Source organism: Neovison vison, chromosome X (genome assembly GCF_020171115.1).
Source record: "Neovison vison isolate M4711 chromosome X, ASM_NN_V1, whole genome shotgun sequence".
NCBI classification, from domain to species: Eukaryota; Metazoa; Chordata; class Mammalia; order Carnivora; family Mustelidae; genus Neogale; species Neogale vison.
In genome coordinates this window covers 1,171,915-1,185,578 of record NC_058105.1, presented here as the reverse complement: position 1 = coordinate 1,185,578, position 13,664 = coordinate 1,171,915, and the positions used below count along the sequence as shown (strand labels likewise).

The 13,664-nt window shown below is 57.9% G+C and overlaps 1 protein-coding gene across 1 annotated transcript; it reads left to right on the top strand.

Annotated features, from left to right (window-relative positions):
* Positions 1 to 497: 497 nt before the first annotated feature.
* On the top strand, positions 498 to 6,481 carry FAM50A (family with sequence similarity 50 member A). The gene is made up of 13 exons (XM_044235173.1): positions 498 to 701; positions 1,818 to 1,902; positions 2,003 to 2,102; positions 2,353 to 2,498; positions 4,393 to 4,469; positions 4,545 to 4,611; positions 4,732 to 4,793; positions 5,083 to 5,159; positions 5,425 to 5,479; positions 5,694 to 5,742; positions 5,843 to 5,913; positions 6,041 to 6,151; positions 6,255 to 6,481. The coding sequence occupies exons 1-13, from the start codon at positions 591 to 593 to the stop codon at positions 6,261 to 6,263; spliced, it is 1,020 nt and encodes a 339-aa protein (XP_044091108.1). The 5' UTR covers positions 498 to 590; the 3' UTR covers positions 6,264 to 6,481.
* Positions 6,482 to 13,664: the final 7,183 nt, after the last annotated feature.

The following is a 13,664-nucleotide window of genomic DNA, read 5'->3' as shown; positions in this document are numbered from 1 at the left end:
GGGGGTCTGGCCTAGGGTTGGGGGTGGAAGTGCAGGGGCCAGGGTCCTTGTCTCTAAGTCGAGGAGGCAGAGGGCACTCGGGCCCAGGTTCATGGCCTGGGAAACAGGAGACTGGGGCCCAGTCTTGGGTGGGGGAGTCAAAAGGAAGGAGTGGGAACCAGCATGGCAGCAAGGGCGCTGGAGTGGGGTGTGGATCTGGCCTTAGGCTGGGCTCAACATTAAGGAAGTGGAGGGTCTTGGTGGCCCAGGTTTGGGGTCAGCAGGATGTAGGCGAACTGGGGAGCCAGTCTCGGGCCAGGGGTTAACGTGGAGGAATTGATGGAGCCAAGGAAGCCAGGGGACCCATCCAGCCTTCGGAGCCGGCGGGGCGGGGCGGGGCAGGCCGGACGGGCCGGGCGGGGGCGGGGAGGCCGAACGGGGCGGGGCGGGGCGGGGCGGGGCGAGGCGATCACGCGTTCCCTGGTGCCCGACGTCACCGCGCGGGCGTCAGCTGACTGCTCGGCTGCTGCCGTTTGCCGCCGTAGAGACTCCACCAGGCCGCTGTCGCTGTTACCGCCGTTGCCGCCGCCGCCGCCGCCGCCGCCGCCGCCATGGCTCAATACAAGGGCGCCGCGAGCGAAGCGGGCCGCGCCATGCACCTGATGAAGAAGAGGGAGAAGCAGCGCGAGCAGATGGAGCAGATGAAGCAGCGGATCGCGGAGGTGCGGGCCAGGCCAGGGCGACTCGGAGCACGCGCGCCACCCGCCGCCCCGGCCGCCCCGCGAAACCCGCGGCGCGGGACGCAGAGCCCCGGTGGCGAGCCGGGGCGGGACCCCTGCTCACCCACCTCCGGCGACGGGCGCAAGCGGTCTGGCGACAGTATGCTCATCTGTAAAATGTGCCCAGGAGGCTGAGACGAGCTAAGCCTGTGACAAGCCTCCGGGAGTGCGAAGCCGTAGTCAGTGGTTGCATCATCTTTGAATGCCAACCCTCCTGTACACAGCATCTTTGTCCTGGTCCCCCCGGCCCTGGGAACGAGGCCTGCGCCCTGATCCAGTGGATGCCAGGGAGGTCAGGTCCCACGGGCCCTGGCCAGTCCACTGGCTACTGAGCCTCATAACAGAGCCCTTTGCCCCGGGACCAAGGCAGGGTTCGCCGTCTGGGCTTGAGTGGGTGGCTGGTGGCCGCGGGCTCTCAGGAAGCAAGTGTTCCTCTGCTTGGGCCTTTTGGGGGAGACTCGTCCGAAGAGCAGGCTGTCTTCGGTACTGGGGCAAGCCAGGGCACGGAAGCAGCTGCGCGCCAAGGCCCGGCTCGACCTTACTTCCCTCTGGTGGCCCAGCCGTGCTGTCGCAGTGTGGACTTGGGTTCTTCGGCTGGCCCCCTCCTTTAGAGGCCACCAGCCAGAAAGGGACCTGTGTGGTACCAAGTGGGGCGGGGCTGGGCTGCAGTGAGGTCTCGTGAGGGAGCAACATTGCTCAGCGGGGGCACTCTTCACTCGCTCCTGTCACCCCTGCCTTGGGTCTCCACCTTTAGCTTCAAGGCTGGGTAGGAAAAACACCAAAGGGAGGTGGAGCCCGTGACCCCAGGCCACTGAGGGAGCTCTGGTTCCCAGCAGAAGACACGGAGGGGCCGCAACAGCACACCCCACTTAGCATCCTCAGCGCTGGAAGTGCCCCCCCGAGCCCTGGGGACCCTTCCAGTAACTAAGGAAAGAGGAAATATCTTCCCCGAGGTCACATCACCGTGAGTCTGGAGGCAGACCTGGGGCAAGAACCCAGGCCCCCGCTTCCACAGCGGGGTGGCGGCTGGCCCTCACCGCTCCCCTCGCGCCCCAACAGGAGAACATAATGAAATCGAACATCGACAAGAAGTTCTCCGCGCACTACGACGCCGTGGAGGCGGAGCTCAAGTCCAGCACCGTTGGTGAGTGACCCTCATGTGGGCCACCCTGTCCTGGCCCCAGACGCCTGCTGCCTTGCTGACGGTGCTGACTGACCCTTGCTCATCTCGCCGCCCTTCCCAGGTCTCGTGACCCTGAATGACATGAAGGCCAAGCAGGAGGCCCTGGTGAAGGAGAGGGAGAAGCAGCTGGCAAAGAAAGAGCAGTCGAAGGAGCTGCAGCTGTGCGTGTCGGCCCCACCGGCCACGGGCCTCCCTCCCAGCACAGCTCCGGGCGGGCCGGGCCCTTTGCCCCTCCATGGCTGGGGTGGGGTGAGGGGGAAGCCTGCCCAGAAGCGGGAGGTGCCCCGGGCTGGTAACCAGCCCTGGCCCATGCCATGGAGGCCCCACACGGAGCACAGGTGGGCGGCGCTGGGGTCGGGAAGGAGCCTCGGGGTGGGGCCGTGGGGCCTAATGGTGCCTGTGCCCCGGCAGGAAACTGGAGAAGCTGCGAGAGAAGGAGCGCAAGAAGGAGGCCAAGCGCAAGATCTCCAGCCTGTCCTTCACCCTGGAGGAAGAGGAGGAGGCGGGTGATGAGGAGGAGGAGGTGGCCGCGTACGAGGAGGAGCTGGAGAGGGAAGGTAAAAGCCGCTTCCAGGGGCCGGGCTCTGGCATGGAGAAGCGCGCCCGCCACCAGCCTCGACGGCCGCTCAGCTTGTGGTTCTGCAGCTCCCGCGTCGGGCCGGCTCCGAGGGCCGAGTCTGCAGGGCTGTGTCGGGGAGGGGCAGAGGCACGTGCGCGGCTCTGGGCAGGGGCCTGAGGTCCTCGGTATAAGAGGCCGCCGCCCGTCCAGGAGCCTTCGGGAGCTGCCCTTCCTAAGCGCCGCGAAGAGTGGACTCGCGTCTGTGCTGCTCGGTGGCCAGCGAGCGCACAGCTCGTGTGAGCGGGACACCAAATTGTCGATTTTGTTCGATCGATTTCAGGGTAAACTGACGTAGCCACAGACATTCGGGGGCTACTGATTGGACAGTAGAGGTCTCCGCCAAGGGACAGAGGGGTGTCAGGCTGTTTGGGAAGGCTGGGTAGCAAGGAGGAAACCAGTGTGGGGCCCCCGTGTGCCTCCACCGAGGCAGACAGATAGGGGCAGGGCCTTGGAGTCCCATAGGTCTGTAGGTGCCCTGCTGAAGGGCCTGGGGCCACCTCAGGACTGGGGTAAGCGCCCAGTGGTGGGGACGGTTGAGATGGGCCTAGGATGCGGAGAATTTCATGAGCAACCCGAGGGACTGGGGGGTTGTGGAGAGATGGATAGAGTCAAGCGCTGAGTGTGCCCGGAAGCCGAGCTGGCAGGAGGGGACACGTGAAGGCCTGGGAGGCTGTGACGGTGGGCCTGGGCTGCTTTGGAAAGTGTGGTGGCAGGGAACTGAGGCAGGGCACAGCAGGGCACAGCAGGGCACAGTGGGGTGCGGTGTGGCCACAGGCCCAGTCTCCTGGCCTGGACGGGAGTGGCTGGCACGGTCGGGAGGAAAAGCCTGCGCCCCTGGGGTCTCGTGTGCTCCCTGTGCAGCAGTGAGGCAGGCGGAGAGGACCTCAGTGGCACTTAGCAGTAGTAAATGTGGAGGGACACGCGGTAGCATCACGACCTGTGCATCTGTGTGGCGGGGACCACTGTTTGGGACAGCAGGAACCTGGGGGAAGGCTATTAACATCCCTGTGGGTTGTGAGGGCCTCCTCCATCCCCCCACCCCCGGGATTCGGTTTTGTGGACCCTGTGATGGGGCACTAGTGCGGGATTCTCTGGGTGATTGTAGCGGGCAGGCAGGCCCTGCCGCGGCAGGCTGGAGTGTATGCTTGTCCGTCAGGGCCCCAGTTTTCCAAAAGGGCTCTCAGGGGTCTGTGAGACCCTTTTAGGGGGTCTGCAAGCTCAGAAACACTTTCCTGGTTGCGCTAAAGCATTCTGGGCCTCTGGAGCCTGCGGCGTGATGATGTCATCACCGCAACGGCTCACAGCGCGCGGCCTTCCTGCTGCTGAGCCTTTGGCGTCACTCAGGCTTCATCTCAAGTTCGGTGACTGTCAGTGGTTACCGCCCCGCAGACGCGAGCCCTCCAGGGTCCTCCGTGACTGGTGACAGTGCTCACGGGCGCCGCACACCCACCGTGCTTGTTTGTTCACGTCCTCGCTGCGGAGACCAAGTTGAGTCCCAGCTGCGGGCGAGCGGGGGCCCGAGCGCGGCGGGCCTTTCCCTCTCCCCGCTCCCCTGCGGCTCCAGTGTGGGCCCTGTGGGACCCGGGGCTTCGGTTTGCTCGCTTCTTTTGGTGCCGCACAGGCTGGCCCTAATGCCTTCAGTCCCCTGGGGCACTTCAGGCCGCAGCTGACGGGGCAAGCCCCTGGTCCCCAACCTCCTGTCCAGCTGCTGGTGGTGGAGACTGACGTCAGGGCCCGTGGGCAAGGCTCGGGCTCCCTAGTGTTGTCAGGTGGTGCCAGATGTTCCGGGAACCCCCTGATGCCACGGACGCCCGTGTTTGCTTCTGCTGCAGAGGTCACCACAAAGAAGAGGAAACTGGGGAAGAACCCTGATGTGGACACCAGCTTCCTACCTGACCGAGACCGCGAGGTAAAAGCCGCCTGCCCCTTGCCTCGGCCCCCCTAGTGGCCTGGGGCTTCCCTCCTTCACCCGTGTCCTCCCCAGGAAGAGGAGAACCGGCTCCGGGAAGAGCTGCGGCAGGAGTGGGAGGCCAAGCAGGAGAAGATCAAGAGTGAGGCCTGCTGAGCGGGTTGGCGAGGGGGAGCCGGCCCTACTGCTGCCGCGGGGCTTCAGGGCAGCGCCCCTAGCTCCTGGGAGCTGGCGGAGGCCAAGGGCCAATTCTGCTTCCCAGGTGAGGAGATCGAAATCACCTTCAGTTACTGGGACGGCTCTGGGCACCGGCGGACGGTGAAGGTAGGCAGCGTGGGCCGTGCAGCTTGCTCCCCGGGCTCCTGCGGCCCAGCCTCCCTCGTTCAGGCCTGGCCCCAGAATTTCACAGGTCCTTTTCCTGTGAGTGGTCCCTGAGGACCCTGGAGGGGGTAGGCCAGTGGCCCTGGACCCTCGTCGGGGGGAGCCAGGGCCTCCAGGGTCCTTGGCCGGGCCTTCCAGGCCACTGCCTTCTTGAGGGCCCCTGCCCAGGCTGCCGCGTTCTGTCCCCTGCCGCTTGCTCTCCTGGATGGTGGCGTTCGGGCCGTTCCTGCAGATGAAAAAGGGCAACACCATGCAGCAGTTCCTGCAGAAGGCACTGGAGATCCTGCGCAAAGACTTCAGCGAGCTCAGGTGCGGGTGTGCGGGTGGGGCTGAGCCGCCTGGATAGGAGCCCTGGGGCCTCCTGGCCCCGGTTCTGGAGACCTCAGGGGTGGCCAGGTCCCCTAGTGGGAGGGCAGCCTGCTGGGCACGGGGATCCTGAGAGAGTGGGGCCAAGGTGGGGGTGGAGGACGGCGGGCGCTGGTCCCTGGCTCACCGCCTGGCCCCGGTTCTGTCTCCGTGGCCCTACTCGGGTGGCCGCTGCCACCAGCTCACGGCCCCTGCCTGCGTCCGGCAGGTCGGCGGGGGTGGAGCAGCTCATGTACATCAAGGAGGACTTGATCATACCTCACGTGAGGCTCGGCTCTTCCTCGGAGGCCCCGGGTGGGGGCGGGCAGCGTGGGGTCCGGGGGCTTTGGAGTGTCTGGGGGCTTCTTGAGAGGGGCCCCCGTCCCAGCCCGGGTCATTGGCTCAAGCCAGTAGGGCCTGTGGGCAGGTGGGCGGGAGCGGCTGAGACGGATGTTTCTAGCATCGCTGAGACGGATGTTTCCCGCCCTCCGCTCCTAGCACCACAGCTTCTACGACTTCATTGTCACCAAGGCACGAGGGAAGAGCGGTAAGTGCGCCCCCTTCCGCGTGGGATCCCCGGGCCTCCCACCGCTCCCATAGCCCCCGGGTAGCCGCATGATGGTCTCGGATGGCCGCGTTCTCTGCAGGGCCGCTCTTTAACTTTGACGTTCACGATGACGTGCGGCTGCTCAGTGATGCCACCGTGGAGAAGGATGAGGTGCGGGGCTGCAGCGGCGCGGGGCGGGGGAGGAAGAGTGGAGGGAAGGAGAGCTCGGGGTGGGGAGTCCCCCCCCCGCCCGCTGGCGGCCCAGAGCCACAGGGTCCTGTCCGTGCGCCCCCCTCAGTCCCACGCAGGCAAGGTGGTGCTCCGGAGCTGGTACGAGAAGAACAAGCACATTTTTCCCGCCAGCCGCTGGGAGCCCTACGACCCCGAGAAGAAGTGGGACAAGTACACGGTGAGCAGCCCCCTCCCCACAGGGGGCCTTGAGCTGGGGGAGGGGAGCCAGCCGGCCCTCAGCCCGCTCAGCCCCCTTCCCCGTCCTCCTGTTCTCACCCCAGATCCGGTGAACGGTGAACGTGGTGGTGAACGTGGTGGCTCCTCCAGCTCCAGCTGTCCTCTGCCCCCTCCCGGGGTCTCCAGGACTCCAGGCGCCCCCCCACCCCCTCCCCACTTCCTCAGCCCTGACCTGACTGACTAGGGAAGGGAGCAGGGAGCTGGCCATCCCCTGCCCCTTGGTGGTGTCACTTTTATGAGAAATAAATGCGCACGGCAGAGTTGTTTTAAACATTGCTTATTGAGATAAAATTCACCATTTTGATCATTTGAAAGTGTACGATTGGGGGGTACTTAGTTCACTCACAGTGTTGTGCGATCATCATCTCTGTCTGTGTCCAGATCATTTCTGTCGTACCCCCATCAAGGAGACCCCGTGCCCATTCACAGCCTCTCCCCCAGCCCCTGGTACCCCCTTGTCTGCTTTCTGTCTGTATGGATTTGCCTATTCTGGAAGTTCCACATAAATGAAATCATGCACTGTTTCTGGTCTTGGTATCTGGCAAGAGAGCACGTGTTTGTCTGCTGGGGGCGGGAGCATGGGCGTCTGCCGAAGGGGGGCGTTCGCAAGCCGCCGGGGCCTGGGCAGGCGCTGCCCTTGGAGCCAACCCGCTCTCTCCAGGGCACCTACGTGGCATCGCGGTTGTCTGTGGTGAGTGGGAGGGGTCCTCCTCCCCCCGGACCTTTGGGCTCCTCTTCTGTCTCCTTCCTACCCATTCCATAGGGGATGTGGCTGTCCTGTGGCTCACGGCCCCCCTGCACCCGTACGACAGCTCTGGAAACCCACCTTTGCCCTCCTGGAGCCACGCCCTTCCCAGCCTGTCTGCCTGGTGCCTGCGCGGGTAGGCCGCTGCGGGTGCCCCGTGCTGTCATGGCTCCGAGGGGGGAGGTCTAGCTTGGGGCTGGTGCTCCTGCTCCCCACCCTTGCTTCAGCAGCCAGATCCCCCAGTTCCCTTCGGGTAAGCTGAGGCAGGCAGGTCCCATTCTAGAAGGCTGAGAAAGACAACCTGACCACTCCCTGCTTCCATTCTTCCTCTCGCCTAAACCGGAGTAGAGGGAACGGGCAGCCCCTGGCTGACAGCATCCTAGGTCTGGGTCTGGCCCCCCCCTTTGGCAAACAGATGGAACAGTGGGGGACCCCACAAGGGACGGAAGCTCCTGTGCCCTCCTCCCCCCATGGGCAGAGCCCTGTGTCCCCTTCAGATGCAGCATGGGTGATCCTGGCCGGCAACCAGGAGCTCTCCCTCGGCCTTCCCGGCCCTGTGTCTGGGGCAGAGCCATCTGGTGTCGCTTGGAGGAGGGACCCAGAGAGCCTCCGGGGCACAGCAGGGAGTGGGTTGCCAAGCCTGACCCCTGGTCCTGGTTGTGGGGGACAAGTCCGAGAACCTCAATGGGGCCTTTTGTTTGGCACTGGGAACCCTGGAGAGGGGGTCATCTGGCCTTCTGCGCCAGAAGAGTGTGCTTCTCAAGGAAAGGGGGCCCTCGCAGCTGGCTTACCCAGTTGAAACGGTTGCCAGGGGAACTACCTTTGACCCCACAGCTTCTGGAAAACAAGCTCCTTAAGGCTGGCTCTTGGATCCTGACAGGGAAGGACCTGGCTCGGAAGCACTGTAAATCTGTGGAGGTTGGGTCAGGATCCAGGGGCAGGGGTGTGGGGAGACCCACTTCCTTCCGAGCCAGTCCAGTGAAGGGACATAGCCTTGGTGGGGGGAGGGGCTGAGAGAGGCGCCCCCTTGCCTAAGTAGGGGTGGCGGGTGTCTGGCCTCAGGTTTGGTGGGCACAGGCCGGAGTTCCTGTGGGGACGGGCTGGGCTAGCGCTGGGTACCCTCTTCCTGGGACTTCGGCTCCATACAAATGTGGAGCTCAGAGGGCAGGCTGCAGACAGAAGCTGGGAAGCCGTTAGACTCGGGGACCACATGAAGTCACGGAACTTGGCGAACGGTCACCAACACTTCCGGGGAGCAGTGGGGCCCTCATTCCTGGGCTGTGGGGGTGCAGTGGGGGCTGAGCAAGCACGCGGGTGGGTGTGAACAGCAAACGGAGATGACACATGAACAAGCAACATGCACAGGGGCCTCTCTGAGGCCCCGGCGCGGTGGCTGACAAGGGTGACAACCGACAACCCCAAATGGAGGACAGAGCGCTCCAGAGGGTCAGCGAGTGTGAAGACGCCGCAGGCAGGTCCGCGGAAGGCGCTGGAGGGTGGGGAGGGAGGACAGGGCAGAGAGGAAGGGCCAGGGCTGTGAGCTGGAGGGGTGGATGCTGATCCTTTCTCGTTTACCTTGACCAGTTCTGCAGAAGCCAGGATTCCGCCTGGTTCACGTGGCAGCAGCCCCGGTGGCAGCAGCCCCGGTGGCGGTGGAGACGCCCTGTCCCTGGCGGCCCTCCCTGCCCAGTTCCCGCAGTGCCTCGGGCAGAGAAGCGTCTCCCCATATCTGTGCGGGCAGGGCCTCCTTATTCTTTCCTTTTAAAGCAGCAGAATTAATTTTCCAGACATTTTGCAACCCCCCAGCCCCCAAGCACAGGATATCATCACTCGCCACCAGGACACATGCAACCCGAGAGAGAACATGTGTTCTCCCAATGTAGGGTTTTGCTTAATTTTTAAAGACTTTTTTTTTTTAAAGATTTTATTTATTTTATTTGACAGATTACAAGCAGGCAGAGAGGCAGGCAGAGAGAGGGGAGGAAGCAGGCTCCCTGCTGAGCAGAGAGCCCGATGTGGGGCTCGATCCCAGGACCCTGAGATCATGACCTGAGCCGAAGGCAGAGGCTTTAACCCACTGAGCCACCCAGGCGCCCCTAAAGACTTTTTTTTTAAAAGGTACTTTTATTTTCTTTTTTTTAAAAGATTTTATTTATTTATTTGACAGAGAGAGATCACAAGTAGGCAGAGAGGCAGGCAGAGAGAGAGGGAAGCAGGCCCCCTGCTGATCGATCCCAGGACCCTGAGACCATGACCCGAGCCGAAGGCAGAGGCTTTAACCAACTGAGCCACTCAGGCGCCCCTAAAGACTTATTTTTTATTCTAGAGAGAGAGAGAGTGAGTGAGAATCCTCAATCAGATTCAGGACCCTGAGATCATGACCGGAGCTGAAATCAAAAGTCAGATCCTTATTGGACCGGGCTACCCAGGTGCTCCTTTCTGAATTTTCAAAAACAAGTTTCAACTGAGGGCAAATTCACATAACAAAAATAACCACTAAGCATTTAAAAAATGTACATTTCAAAGTGGTGTTTACTATGTTCAGTGTTGTGCGACTGTCACCCCTATCTGGTTCCAGAACCTTCCCATCACCTCAAAGTGAGACCCTGTGCCCACTCAAAGGTCTCTTTTCAATCCCTCCCCCCAGCTCATCTAGTTTCCGGTCATGTGCACTTGAGTCTTCTGGGAATGTCACATAAACGAAATTGTACAACTGAAGAGCTATGTGGACAGACCGACCTTTCATGCTCATGGACTGGCGGGCTCAGTCGAATCGGGGAGCGGGTATTGGGTCTGTGCTGCCGTGTAACGTCAGTGAGGAGGGGGCCATGCAGGCCTATATGCCAAGATGTGGGGAGCTTGGGCCATGTTAGAATCAAGCACCAGGGTGCAGGAGGGAGGGACAATCCCCGGGTGTATCTTCTTCCTTTTTAAAAAAGATTTTATTTATTTATTTGGCAGACAGAGAGACAGCGAGAGAGGGAACACAAGCAAGGAGAGTGGCAGAGGGAAAAGCGGCTTCCCGCTGAGCAGGGAGCCCGATGCAGGGCTGCATCCCAGGACCCTGGGATCATGGTCTGAGCCAAAGGCAGAGGCTTAACGACTGAACCACCCAGGTGCCCCTGGATGTTCCTTTTTGTGTAGTTTTGACTTCTGGACACATGTTGCTACTTTATATCCTCAAAGAATAAAAAGAGAACGGAGGGAAAAGCTAAAATTAAATGCAAAGAGAAATGATCCCAAGAGTTTTTCAAATGAATAACATGACCATCGTAAAGGGGAATGTACAATTTACATACAGCGTTGTGCGTTACATCCTCAGTCTTAAGCCGGAAGACAGCAGACAGCAGGATCCTGCAAGTAAATCCTGGACTCCTCTTAGTAGGTTTTTCCTGGCGCTGTAGCGCAGCTATTGGGAAAGTGCTGTCTGTGGGGGATGCAGCAAATGATGATGCCGGGAGTGGGTCTCTCCCACTACTGGAGAAGGGACGCCAATATAGACCAGGGAAAGGCTAAGAACTTGTACTGTAGAATTGGAATGAGAAGTATCAGTATGTCCTCTGGATTTACATACATGTATATATTTGTGTGTATGTGCATATTAATGTATGTATATAAACACAAGTATAATTAGAAATATATACGCACATACAGAGAGCGGGAGACAGAGAGACCTGCTCGCTCTGCCCGCTGAAAATGCCCCAGTGGCAATGAGCCTCAGGACCAAGCCCCACGTCAGGCTCCTTGCTCCGAGGGGAGCCTGCTACTCCTTCCACTCCTGCTGCTCATACTTTCTCTCTCTCTCTCTCTCTCTCACATGAATAAATAAAACCTTTAAAATTATTTATTTGACAGAGAGAGAGAGAGAGAGATCAGAAGGTGGCAGAGAGGCAGGGAGAGAGGGAGAGAGGGACAAGCAGACTCCCTGTTCGGCAGGGAGCCCGATGCAGGGCTCGATCCCAGGACCCTGAGATCATGACCTGAGCCAAAGGCAGAAGCTTAACCCATTGAGCCACTCAGGTGCCCCTACAAATGACTTATTTTTTCTAAGTCAGCTCTACACCCAACGTGGGGCTTGAACTCATAACCCCAAGACCAAGAGTTGTACACTCTACTGACTGAGCCAGCCAGTCGGTAACCCCCTCCCCTACAAACGTCTTTATGACAGAGGGACAAATAGTTAACTGTCCACTTGAGAGAGTAGCAGTCCCCCACCTTATCCAAGCGCTCCAAGCGAACGTTACAGGGAAGGGACAAGGCAGAGAGGCCTGGAGAGGGCCCAGCCCCCTGGAAGAGAGAGAGTGGTTCTCCTCACAACAGCACGCAGCCTGGATCTCATCATGAGAAAACACCACACGAACCCAGACGGAAGGACATTCTACCAAATGCCTGGCCTGCCCTCCTCAAAAATGTCCAGGCAAAGCAGAGGTATGTTCCAGATTAAAGGGGAATAAAGAGAAGCGATGACTAAATGCAACGTGGAAACCTAGATGGGGTTCTGGATCAAAGGAAATACTGATGTTTCTGCTGCTTCGGTGTAAGAAGGTATGCGAGTTACATTGTAATTTTACTGTGGCAAAATACAGAATGAAATATCCCGGGGTAAAGGGGTGGGCTGTATGCAACTTACTTTGCTGTAGTTCAGAAACATATTATTTTTTTATGTAAAATAAGTGTTGCATATAGTATACACACACACACACCTAGGAGAGAGGTGGGGGAGGGCGGGAGCGAATGAGCGAGAAAAGCAAATGGGGCAAATTTGGGTCAGGCACATGACAGCTCTTCAAACTGTTCTTACAACTTTTCTGTAAGTCTGAAATAATTCCAAATTATAAAATGAAAAGGAAAGTCACGGGCGCCTGGGTGGCTCATTGGGTTAAGCCGCTGCCTTCGGCTCAGGTCATGACCTCAGGGTCCTGGGATCGAGCCCCACATCGGGCTCTCTGCTCAGCAGGGGCCCTGCTTCCTCCTCTCTCTCTGCCTGCCCCTCTGCCTGCTTGTGATCTCTCTCTGTCAAATAAATAAATAAAATCTTTAAAAAAAAAAAAAAGGAAAGGAAAGTCACCACTCCCAGCGAACATTTGACTGAAGGGCCTAGCCATGATGATTAGGCAACAAAAGAAAATAAAAGGCATCGAGATTGGAAAGGAAGAAGTAAAACTATATTTTCAGACGACATCATCTCTTATCTGCAAAATCCCAACACATCCCCTAAGAACCTATTAGAGGTAACAAACGAGTTCAGCAAAGTTGCAGGACAAAAGAACATGACAAAAATCAAGTGTATTTCTATAACCTAGCAATAAATAATCCATACTGAAATTAAGAAAATAATTGCATTTACGATTAGCGTCAGGAAGAAGAAAACACTTAGGAATAAATCTAACAAAAGAAGTGCACTGAAAACTACAAAATGTGATTGAAAGAAATTAAAGAAGATCCAAATACACAGGAAAACATCTGTTTAGTCAGGGTTCTTCAGAGAAACATAGCAGGACACACACATAGAGGATCTATTTTGAGGAATTAGCTAATGCAGTTGCGGGGGCAGGCAAGCAGGCTGGAGACTCGGGCAGCATTTCTCTGTTAGAATCCTGAGGCAGAATTTCTACTTCTCTAAGAAACCTTGATTTTTGCTTCTAAGGCTGCCCAGTGAGTGAACAAGACCCACACCAACTCCGGAGGGCGGTCTTGACTTAAGGGCACTCAGCTGCGGATGTGGAGCGCATGTACGCGACGTCTTCACGACACCTAGATGAGTGACTGATCACATCACCGGAGACCGCAGCCTAGCCAAGCTGAAATCAATAAACATCTAAAATTAATCAACATCCCATGTCCATGGATGGAAACACTTAATCTTATTAAGATCCAACACTCCCCAAATTGATCTGCAGATTCAATTTTATCCCTATTGAACTCCCCCTGGATTTCTTTTTCTTTTTTCAGAAACTGACAAGCATATCCTTAAATTCTTATGGAAGTGTAAGGGATGCTGAGTAGCCGATCTCAGAGTAGCTGATCTCAGGGTCCTGGGTCCTGGGTCCTGGGATCGAGCCCACATCGGGCTCTCTTCTCAGCAGGGAGCATGCTTCCTCCTCCTCTCTCTCTGCCTGCTTCTCTGCCTACTTGTGATCTCTGTCTGTCCTCAAATAAATAAATAAAATCTTTAATAAAAAAACAAAGAGGATTAACAGTTCCCAGTTTCAAAATTTAGTACAGAACTATAGTGATCAAGACAGTGTGATATCCGCATAAAGACAGACATATAGATTATGTATTTTTTTAAGACTTTATTTATTTATTTAACAGAGCTCACAAGTAGGCAGAGAGGCAGGCAGAGAGAGGAAGGGAAGCAGGCTCCCCACTGAGCAGAGAGCCCGATGTGGGGCTCGATCCCAGGCCCCTGGGATCATGACCTAAGCTGAAGGCAGAGGCTTTAACCCACTGAGCCACCCAGATGCCCCCTGGCCAACCTTTAACTGATCTTTTCTTTCTAGCCATCCTAGCGGGTGTGAAATGATACCTCATTTTGATTTGCATTTTCCTGATGACTAACAGTGTTGAGCATCTTTTCATAAGTTTCTTGGCCCTTTGTAGATCTTCTGTGACATACAAAGCAATTGGATATGTCTATTCTGTTCTTTGCCCATTTTTCAGTTGGGTTTTTGTTGTGTTGCTTTGTTGTGTTGTTGTCAAGTTGTAG